The 11,107-nt window shown below is 42.0% G+C and overlaps 1 protein-coding gene across 1 annotated transcript; it reads left to right on the top strand.

Annotated features, from left to right (window-relative positions):
* The first annotated feature begins 24 nt into the window (after positions 1 to 24).
* Positions 25 to 9,766, top strand: RIDA (reactive intermediate imine deaminase A). Its single transcript, XM_081205292.1, has 6 exons — positions 25 to 195; positions 5,082 to 5,187; positions 6,099 to 6,153; positions 6,931 to 6,999; positions 7,819 to 7,874; positions 9,044 to 9,766. The coding sequence occupies exons 1-6, from the start codon at positions 131 to 133 to the stop codon at positions 9,110 to 9,112; spliced, it is 420 nt and encodes a 139-aa protein (XP_081061418.1). The 5' UTR covers positions 25 to 130; the 3' UTR covers positions 9,113 to 9,766.
* The last annotated feature ends 1,341 nt before the right edge of the window (positions 9,767 to 11,107 follow it).

The raw sequence follows: 11,107 nt of genomic DNA, 5'->3' as shown, positions 1-11,107 counted from the left end.
CCGCCGTTGGCTTTTTGGGGGGCGGGGGCGGGGCGGAGTGGGAGTCGGTTAAAGTTCAAGCGCAAAGAACCGCCGGCTTCGTTCATCCAGCGGTCCGTTGAGCGAGGAGCTGCTGCTTGTTGCTGCTGCCATGGCCGCCTTAGTGAAGAAGATCATCAGCACCGCTAAGGCTCCGGCTGCCATGGGCCCTTACAGGTAAGGGCAGCGTTCCTCCTCTGTACGTGGACTGCAGTTCACCTGCGGGACTCGCTGCCACAAGATGGGCAGATGCCAGCGGCTTTAGAAAAGGAAGCGGGTTGGGGGGGAGGTTTCCAAGGAAATCGCTGGAGGAATCAAGAATGGCCACTAGTCACTATGGCTAAATATTCCAGGAGCAGAGAGAGGCATCATGTGTCTCTGAATACAGTGGTTAGTTGCTGGGGGGGGGGGGTTGCTAGGCTCTGCAAGCGTGTGAAAAATTCAGGAAGTAAGGCAAAGAGCTTCAAATCGCCCCAAATCTGGAAAGGGCTGCTGTATGTTTGGAAGAAAGCACTTCTTCACTCAGCTCGTGGTAAAACTATGGAAATCCTTTCCACAGAGAGGCGGTGATGCCCACCAACTAGGATGAGATGGATTAATGGATAAGGCTTGCTAATGGCTAATGGCCATGATGGCTATGCTCTGACTTAATGGCCAGAAGGGTCCTGCTTGGATGGTGAATCAGAGGGGCCTTTGGTGGTGGAGCATGTGCATTGTATGCAGAATCTCTGCTGCAGATATCAGGTGATGGGAATGGCCTGTAGCCTGAAACCCAGAGAGCCACCAGTGGCGTAGCGTGGGTTGTCAGCACCCGGGGCAAGGCAAGTAATTTGCGCCCCCTAACCCGTGGATTTGTGCCCCCTAACCCCCAGATGTTGCGCCCGGTGCGGCTGGTCCCCCCTGCACCCCCCATGCTACGCCACTGAGAGCCAGTCACTTGGAGTAGCCAGACAAATAGTCTGTCTTGATATTAGGCAATTTCCAGTGTTCTTAAGTGCATTGTGTTAACTTGCTGTGCCCCAAAATGTGAGAGGAGATGTACTTAATGATAATAACAACATAATATCTGCATGTTTACAGCCAGATCAATCAATTGCTTGTGTAAAGGAGTAATACTTCAAAAAAACCTGAGTTCAGCTAAAAAAGTAATTGTAATTGGTTGAAAGTATTATATTCACGTATGTGAATACCCCAGATGGGCGGGGTATAAATAATAAATTATTATTATTATTCACTGAGTTCAATACTTCAGTTGTAGTCCTGGGTAGAGCGCCATCTTTAACTAAAAATATTACTTCCTTTTACCAACCTGTAAAAATGCATGATAGCTTTTTCTATGCTCTGGAAAATTTCCCTCAGGGTGACGCCTCAGTCTGGCATTCTTTTCTTTTTTTTAACCACCTCCCTGTTGAGGGATGAGGGAGCTACTAATCCTTTCAATTTTTAATAAGGATGTGAAGAACTTTAATACATTTCAAATTTATTCATAAGGCAGCCAGAGGCAGGTAGTCATCAAAACCTGAATATATGTAAAGTTTATTGAACTCCTCAAATGGAAAATGCTGTCCTATGCTAAGCTGTCGTAGTAATCTGTCCATTGAGTAAGAGCTGGTTTGCCATTACTGCACGTTTTAATCATTAACGAAGAAGCTAGCTAGACTAAAAGTTTAATTAGTGTAAAATGAAAAAGGCCAAGGAGTCTCTCTTCAAGGCCAAGTCTGGAGTAAGCTGATATACCTGAAGAAGGCATGTTAATAATCTTTAATGAGACCTCAATATTGCAAAAGATATTTTCGTCCCCAATAATAAGAGCTGAGGTCAGCTTTGGTTTCTTAGTTTGTAGTTTCTGTTCTTCACATACCTCAGCATCTGCAAGTAAAGCTATTCTCTTGCATCAAGGAAGACACCAGTTGTAGACATGTCATGTTCATAATGTACATACTCTGAGGTGGTCCTGTTCCTAGGTTGTAGTCTGCCATTAATAATAGGTTTGGGTCCATATCTGAATCCAGACCCAGATGAAGGCCTCCTTCCCCTGTAACACACAGTGGCAACAAGGTTGCATCTGATCTTAAAAATGGAAAGTGTAATGCTGGTGGTCAACAAAAGAGGTTTAAAGACTCTCTCAAGGCAAATCTAAAAAAATGTAGTATAAACACTGACAACTGGGAAACACTGGCTTGTGAGCGCTCCAATTGGAGAACAGCCTTTACCAAAGGGGTCACGGGCTTTGAAGACGCTCGAACTCAGGACGCAAGGGAGAAACATGCTAAGAAGGCGGCACTTTTGGCAAACCCTCACCATGATCAACTCCCACCTGGAAACCTATGTCCCCACTGTGGAAGGACGTGTGGATCCAGAACTGGCCTCCACAGTCACTTACGGACTCACCATTAAAACCGTGTTCATGGAAGACAATCTTACTCGGCTACGAGTGATCGCCAAAGAAGGAGGTTGCAAGTGGGTGGGGGGTGCATGTCATGGTCTGGTTGTGGCCTGGATATGGTCAGTGAGCATGGAATGCTGACCTACTGGGGAAAAGCTGTTTGTTGGGAGGGGTGTGGAGAGAAATTGAATGCTCCTTGGAAAATGCTGCAGAACCCTGAATAGGAGCGCTCTACATTTAATGGCTGGTTTCATCTACATATGCTGAACAATGCTGAGCAGCGGTAATGGGTAGAAAATAGAAGAATATTTAAGGCACAAGGAGGGGGGGGGGACTTCTAAAGTTCTTAGGGGGAAAAAGCTCAACCCCATGTGCTCATCAACGGAAGGGATTTTTATCCTTTTGTGGCATGCACTTGGCTTTGTTTACCAACTTGTAACCATTAGTCTAATTTTTAATGTTCTGCCCCGAACAGCAGAAAGGTTGGTCCCAGGCTAGGCTTGCATCATTTTAGCTTGTTTGAAGGTGTTCCCATTTATAATTGAGTATTGCAATCTGCTGTTCCAAATTAGTTGGCTAGCGCACCATGTATTTAGGAGAGGCCAGTGTTCACTGAGTTGCATGTTAAGGGAACATGGAGGGCGGTGTCCTTGAGCATTAAATTTGTGCTGAAACAAAGTAGTTAAGCACTTTTTAAAAAAATTACAAGGGAATGCTTAACAACACTGCCTAAATTTCCAGAGTAGCCATTTTAATTGGTGTATTTTGAGGTTTAAAGGTAGCTTTCAGTAACTTAGCATTTGCTCTGCTGTGACAAAAACTGTTGAGGTGGGTGAAAGCAAAGGTCTGGCTCACTGTTTCTAGCTCCACTGCTAGTTCAGTTTCTGCTAACAGGATTTTTGCAGAATTTCTTGGGTGTCCATCGTATACTGAAACTCGCAGATAATGTTGTGGTGGTTCATGGATTTCTGTCACTCTGACTGAAAAAGTGTGGTGATATGGTTCTCTGAACTCAGCCTGAGTGTTCTTAGAATTGGTGTAGGAATTGGAATGACCAGCAGTGCATTAGATTAGAATATTTGCAACTGCACTGGTTCCACCAAAGAAGAAACTTTTAAGCCTTAGAAGGGGAAAAGAGAACTTGAAATCACATTTATAATCAGTGGCAGATTGCTGCTTTCTGCTTGGATGTTTGCCAGGTGGCAGTGGTTATTGGCACCAACTGAACAGGCAGGTAACAAATGTCCAGACTGCCATAAAGCTGTGTGATCCAGCATCCTATAGCAAAACCTACCTTGATGGATCTGTTTGTATCCTGTCCAGCATACAATGATATCTATACCAGTAACAGCAGCATTTCATAAAACACAATTGTTCTTGTAAAATACAGTGGTACCTCAGGTTACATACGCTTCAGGTTACAGACTCCACTAACCCAGAAATAGTGCTTCAGGTTAAGAACTTTGCTTCAGGATGAGAACAGAAATCGTGCTCCGGCGGTGCGGCAGCAGCAGGAGGCCCCATTAGCTAAAGTGGTGCTTCAGGTTAAGAACAGTTTCAGGTTAAGTACGAACCTCCGGAATGAATTAAGTACTTAACCTGAGGTGCCACTGTACTACAATACACCAGATTCAATCAAGACAGTATGCAGTGCAACCTTGAGTAAACTGCAACAATGCTAATGTCCAAAGGCCTGAGTGAACAGCCTTTGTGTTTTAATCTGGTGGCTGAATGTCTGCAATGTAAGTGCCTGCTGAATCTTTATGATTATTAGTTAAATATCTTTGTTACTTACCATTAGTTTCGTTGGCTTCTGTCCAACACTGTATGTCTCACTGAATTCAGTGGGACTTACTGCTGAGTAAGGTGTGCCTAAGATTGCATCATGAGTTGATTTGGAAAGAGAGCTTTATGGCTGCTTAGGTGTAACCTGCAAGTTTCTAGTACTTCATTTGGGTCAAAACTACACGTTATGTGCAGTTGTGTGTAACTGTAGCCTGATTTTTAGATTATTATTTAATGGGAAGCGTTCACAAGACGCTATAATCCTGAGCAGAGCATTGGGGGAAGATCCATCTTTCCTCAAACCATTTTCCCACTCAAAATCCCCCTCCCCTTGCTTTTTCTCCCTTTGGATCAGGATTTCTTAGCAGCTGATCAAAGTTATATTACATGAGAATTTGGATTACTGTAGCTAACATCAGGACAGAACGAAGAGCAAGATCTTTCTACCACCCAGAAGACTGAGATGTACTGATGCTTATATGTTGAGGATGAAGTCAAGCTCGACTTGTTGAAGACCTTTCTGCTCATTTAGACATTTTCAATAACTCATGTAGACTGGTCCTTCACGGTTTTTAATTAAATCAAAATGTTATAACTTTGAGGTCATGTTTTGTTTTCTTTTTGAATTCATGTTGCTTTGGGTTTAATGGCTCTGTTTTATTTTGTATTTTTTTTGTTTTTTTACTTGTTCATTATAATCCACCCAGAGAAATTTATGCTGTGGAGCTGCATGCAAACCTCATAAATAAATAAAGCAAGCAAGCTCATGTCTAAGTTATGAATGGGAAATCTTTGGGAAACCAAAATAAAACACTTTAAGATAGCAAAAAAGTAAATCTTTCTTTCTCTTGTTCTCTCTCTCTCTCTGTTTTGTTCTACTACTGAACCTTAGCCAAGCAGTGTTGGTAGACAGGACCATGTATATCGCAGGGCAACTAGGCCTGGATCCCTCAAATGGACAATTTGTACCTGGAGGAACAAAGGAACAAGCCAAACAGGTGAAACACCTTTATTATTCTGACAATGAGTTTGATGTCATTATTCATGTAGCATAAATTAAATCTTAAGGGCATGTCTGCAAGGCTCAAAATAGAAGATCAGATGTACTGTTTCAACATGTCCAGTCCTGGGGGGGCTGGGTCCCACTTAACCACATAGCTGCCAGGGACCATTGAAGATTTTTGTGCCCTGCACCGAGGGATACTGGATGAGAGTGCCCACGCTTTTCAGGACCCTTTTGGGTTACAGTGCTGAGTAGGAGCACACATTCTGGGCCCCTATTTTGGGAATGGGGAAGGCCATAGTTCAGTGGTAGAGCATCTGCAAAACATGCTAGGAACAATCCCCAGCATCTCTCCGCAGGGCTGTCTGAAATCCCAGAGAACCACTGCCAGTCAGTGTAGACAGATGGTCTGACATCGGCCCTGTGTGACAACCAGCTGCCAAAAACATTTCTATGTGATTTGTATTAATTTTTTTAAAACAGTTGCATTTTATTTATATTGGTGTTTTTACTATTTTATTATTCTATCTATTTAACTCGCATGCTGCCTGGAGGCTGATTGCAACAGGTAGTATATATTTATTTATTTGTATAAATAAATAACTGAATAAAATCCCAAGGTTCTTGTGCACATAGTTGCCACTGCAGAGAAAGCTAGTTTTCCTTACGTTTCATTGAAATTCATGGAACGTAGGCTGGTTGTGACTTGACTTGTAAGCACAACTCTTTCTAGATGAGGGCCTTGGTGATTTAACGTTTTGCTGAATTTTGTCATTATAAATTGCTGGTTCCTACCCTGTGTTTCATGATATTTTAAAATGGTGCATATGTTGTAACCGGCTGTGACTCCTAGGGGTGAGGTGTGCAAATCCAAATAAATGACTCAAACCCATTTTGTGTGTTTAGGCCCTTCACAATATTGGAGAAATTCTGAAAGCTGCTGGCTGTGACTATGACAATGGTGAGTAGAAGCTATGCTAAATGAGTTACTTCTGAATTATCTTACCTTGAACCAGACAGGAAAAGGAAGTGTCTCTACCTTGTGAGAGACAATGACAGAGGTGGGGCTGCTGTGAATATCTGCAGGGTTGGAATCAAGAACATTCCCTCTTCTCATATTTACATGACATCCCATGTCCCTTTACAAAAAAAAATTCTGGTTGATACAAACATTTTACTGAGCCCCCATTTTGGTGGGTTTTAGGATTTTGAAAGTTCTTACTATGTCACCTTTATTCTTCATGTGAAATTCTGAATTAACAGGTACCAGCAATCTGAATTACCTCCTGGTTACTATTTAACAAAGTATAAAAGGAGAATTCCCGGGTTCCAAGATTCAAGTTTGGGGCAAGTACTCTTTGGTGAAAAAATCCCAGCAGAATTTTAAAATCACAAAATATGCAGCAACAAAGTAAAGCATAGAAATATAGACTGGAAACATAGACCTTTAAAATCTGCCCTTCCAAAGTTTCCTTCTTCCCCACTTCCAAACTCTCCAAAGGTCAGATTCATGAGCTTTTCAGAAAAAGTTGCACAGGCAGTAAAACCTGGCTTAGGTACAAAGTGGTGAATGTTCCTAAATTATTGATATAGGAACTCAAGAATGGCTGATACGAGCCATGCGGTTGAGCTGGAGCAACCAGCTCAAACCATAACACATGCTGAAAAATTGTTATTATAGTTTTTTAAAGCTTGATAATTGGGAATGGAGTTTAAAATACCATTTTCTCATGTATAGTGGTGAAGACTACTGTGCTGATGGCTGACATGAAGGACTTTGATGATGTGAATGAAATCTACAAGCAATGTAAATATCGCTACAACTCTAACGCTTGTGTACCGCCAGCTGTACAAGCAACAATGTTTTGCCCTGTACAAAACATGAAGCAATGTGGTCTCCACCAAGATGGCTTCAGCTGACAAGAACGACACAGAATGGAATGAGAAAATCCAGATTTGGGGGGTGGGGGTGGAAAGAGAATTGTTCTGTTTTTAATGCTCATGCTCTTGTGAGCCCTTTTGTTAAAACAGTCTGTGAGCTGCTTTTTTTGTAATTGGTTATACCCAGTGCTAGGCCCATGGACATAACTTAGTTCCATTAGTTTCTATGTGTCTACTTTGAGTAGGACTTAGTTGGATTCCAGCCAGGCACTATCATTAGAGGACAGCAAAGAGCAGGCCTAGTGAAAATGTTTGTGGGCCTGGAGGGCTGAATTTGACCCCTGGCCTTGACATACCATGACATACAAACAAAGCCTCTCTCAAGGACAGCTGGATTATACAACCTGTATAAATTATGCAAAATATTTTTATTTTGCTTTAGTTAAGTCAAATGAAGAGCTTTATGGGATTTCAGTGCTCTGCTCCTTGATTACTGAAAATTCCTCTTTCTTGTAAGGCATCACTTGGCATTTCCCACATATCTGTAAGCTTTTTCTTGCCTTAAGGCTTAAAAACTTAATACTGATTCTACTTCCTGTGGTTGCATAGTACAAGAATACAGATAGCCTGCTGTTTCATTGGTGAATCTATTTACCTAACTCAGCAAGCTGCTGCAGATGTAAGCAAAACTCCGTATTTCATGTTGTCAATATAATCATGGCAATGTCTTTTCTATTCTACTCAGTCTTCAAGTGCAACTTTCCAGCCCGAGCCGCTTACCAAGTTGCTGCTCTGCCAAAAGTAAGTGCTGTTCTATTTCTACAAAACAGCTTCTATACGATTTCTTGTAGAACTGCTAAAATTATTTAGACACAAGGACTTTAAAAACTTAGCTTACCAGTAATTTTGAGAATTTACAGAAAGGAGCAGGATATGACTGAGAAGCAAGCCCCATTGAGTTGAGTGGGTTTACTCCCAAGTAAGGGCATATAGGATTTCAGTTTAAGATTCTTTTGGCACCTTAAAGACCAATAGACTTATTGCGACATTAGCTTTCATAGACTAGAGCACATGTTTAGAAGACATGAAGTGTAATCCTAAATGGATTGTTTAGAGCCAAACAAGCATGAAACTTAAGAGACTGTGTGTGACAATTCCATGTAAAGCTTAACGTATTCAAGATATGCTTTGTGACCATTTATAATAGCACTATCAGGTGTCGTTGTGAATGGCTGCAGTGCTTGTATACATTTAAGCTTTGCATAGAATTCTCATAGACAACAGCACCTCTCACATTTTTACAGCTTTTACGTGGCATGAAGGGCTGCAAATTTTATACATGGCCCCTCTAGCAAGTGGAAGTGCTTTCTATTACACAGAAGCCACCATTGGCACATAGACCCTTGGAGTCTAAGGAGGATTAAATTGGAATGGACACAAAGCTATGGGGTGCAGAAGACGCCTGCACTGATTTTATAATGCAGTTGTTTGACATCAGCCCAGGACCCACATACCTACGGGACCGTCTCTCCTGGTATGCCCTGCGGGAGGACCTTAAGGTCCACAAATGACAACACTTTGGAGGTCCCAAGTAGCAAGGTGGTTAGATTGGTCTCAACTAGGGCCAGGGCCTTTTCAGTACTGGCCCCGACTTGGTGGAACACTCTGTAACAAGAGACTAGGGCCCTGCGGGACTTGACATCTTTCTGCAGGGCCTGCAAGACAGAGCTGTTCCGCCTGGCCTTTGGTTTGGACTCAGTCTGACCCTTATTTCCCTCCCCTAACGGTTTTGATCTATGGGCTACTTTTAAAATGAGGCTGCATTTTAAATTGCATTTTAACCTGTATTTTAAATTGGTGGGTTTTTATCTATTATGTTCCTATTGTAATTTTACTGGTGTTAGCCGTCCTGAGCCTGGCTCTGGCCGGGGAGGGCGGGGTATAAATAAAATTTATTATCTTCCCTACAGGGTGCTCGTGTGGAGATTGAAGCTATTGCCATCACTGGACCTCTGCAAGATGCCCCACCACGACTATAAACTTTGTTGTTCTTGGTTTTTCCTTTCCACAGGATCAGGAATGATTTGTGTAGGGATTCAGTTCTGACACTGGCTTCATATAATGTAGTCAAATTCAGGACTGGGATCCTACATGAATTCTTCTGCCAAATATCCTCCTCCCGCATCCCCTTTCAACTGTGCCATAAACGCTCTGAGCCCTTGCAGAATATGGTGCATATGAAGCTCATTAAAGATCTGAATACTTGGGTACATCTTGGCCCTTGAAGTAGTATTTTGAGGGAGACTGTGAAATAGTTTATAGAAAAAATTAACGTAGATTCATTCTGTAGTGCTTAGAAGCCAAGATAGCATTCTTGCTATGCACTACATTAAGCAACCCTACCCGTAAAAATGTTTGAAGGAAAGACTATGATGGATTCTTTCTGAATACGGTATTGGAGGTGGATGTTAACTTTAGATTTAGCCACTTTGAAAAACATAGTCTTGGACTTCTGTCCTGACCACATCTGACTTACTAAACAACCTAATGTTGATGCCAATTTTATACTGAGAGGATCTTTTGAGGTGTTTTGTATTTTGTGTTTTTAAATAACATTACCTTCAAAAATAGCTAATTTTAATTAACATTGTGGTTGTGGGAGGTGTTACATAATAAACCAGTTGCATAAAGTATCAGATTTAGACTTGTTTCTTCATTCACAAATAAGAGTGTTTGGGTGTTTAAATTGGACCTTCTATTCCTAAAAATACCACATAGAAATAGGCAGCAGTGAAGGCCAAGTAGGTACCGCTGCATCGCAATTCGGTCATTCACAGTGACACTTCCAAGCCAAATTATATATTTATAGCTTTAAGAATTACCTCTGTAGGAACCAGTCACAGAAACCAAGCATGGAATACAGGTGTGAGAAGAATTTAAGGAGCTTTTTTGAGCACTCCATATTATCTGCACTTAGTATGGGACATGTGCTCTTAATTTGTACATGTACTGAGGCAAATGCATTAAAAATGGCAATGAACTATTTTCTTCCTGTAATTATTTAACTCTGAAGAAGAAGAAGAAGAAGAGTTTGGATTTGATATCCCGCCTTTCACTCCCTTTAAGGAGTCTCAAAGCGGCTAACATTCTCCTTTCCCTTCCTCCCCCACAACAAACACTCTGTGAGGTGAGTGGGGCTGAGAGACTTCAAGGAAGTGTGACTGGCCCAAGGTCACCCAGCAGCTGCATGTGGAGGAACGGAGACGCGAACCCGGTTCCCCAGATTACGTGACTACCGCTCTTAACCACTACACCACACTGGCTCTCCAGTGTGGAGACTAAATGGGCAGATAGTCCCTTCCATGCAATCCAGCTTTGAAGACTTCACCAGACTGAACCCATTTGGAGGCAGGAAAATAATGTATTGTACTGGTGGCATTGGTGCTGCCATTAAGAAAGTTGTAGGCAAAGGATTTTATTTATGTGCCTAGAAGTGTGATTAGTCTGAATACCCCACACTAAAGCTTTTACATAGAAGTATTGCCTGAGTAGAAGGATAGAAGTATCTGTCAAGGCACTACACTGTTCAGCATTTTCAAAAGCTAATGGTATGTTACAAAAATCTGCCATCTTAAAAAGCCCCTTAACAGGCCTCCCAGGACTGCGTGAGCTTGCTTTGCCTCTGAGGTGTGGGGTATAAATGACTCTGTAGGAATCCTTGCCTTCTACCTTACCTACGGCAAATAAGCAGCCCAATTAATGGACACATTCAAACTCTTACATGCACCTATTCCTTCCTTCCAGGATATATGTCAAAAAACCCGCCTAGATTAAAGGAGTAAAGCTTGTCAATTGCTATTCCGTGGTGCAGAACAAGTACACAGAGCAGACTACTTTCCAAACCAATAAAAGTTATGCTGATTGCAAACTCTGCTGGAGTTTCAGGAGCATCCTAGTATAGGGCCAGCAGTACTTACCATGCTAATACCTCTCAAAAATAAGTTATCCATCAAGTCATGGACACTGATAGCATG

Source organism: Podarcis bocagei (assembly GCF_964188305.1).
Source record: "Podarcis bocagei genome assembly, chromosome: 8".
NCBI classification, from domain to species: domain Eukaryota; kingdom Metazoa; phylum Chordata; class Lepidosauria; order Squamata; family Lacertidae; genus Podarcis; species Podarcis bocagei.
The sequence above is the reverse complement of the archived record's forward strand: the minus strand, read 5'-3'. Positions and strand labels throughout refer to the sequence as shown.

Coding starts and splice junctions, on each gene's coding strand:
- RIDA (XM_081205292.1), top strand. CDS start 131: ATGGCCGCCTTAGTGAAGAAGATCATCAGCACCGCTAAGGCTCCGGCT. Junction 196..5,081: donor GCTGCCATGGGCCCTTACAG/GTAAGGGCAGCG, acceptor ACTGAACCTTAG/CCAAGCAGTGTTGGTAGACA. Junction 6,154..6,930: donor TGGCTGTGACTATGACAATG/GTGAGTAGAAGC, acceptor TCTCATGTATAG/TGGTGAAGACTACTGTGCTG.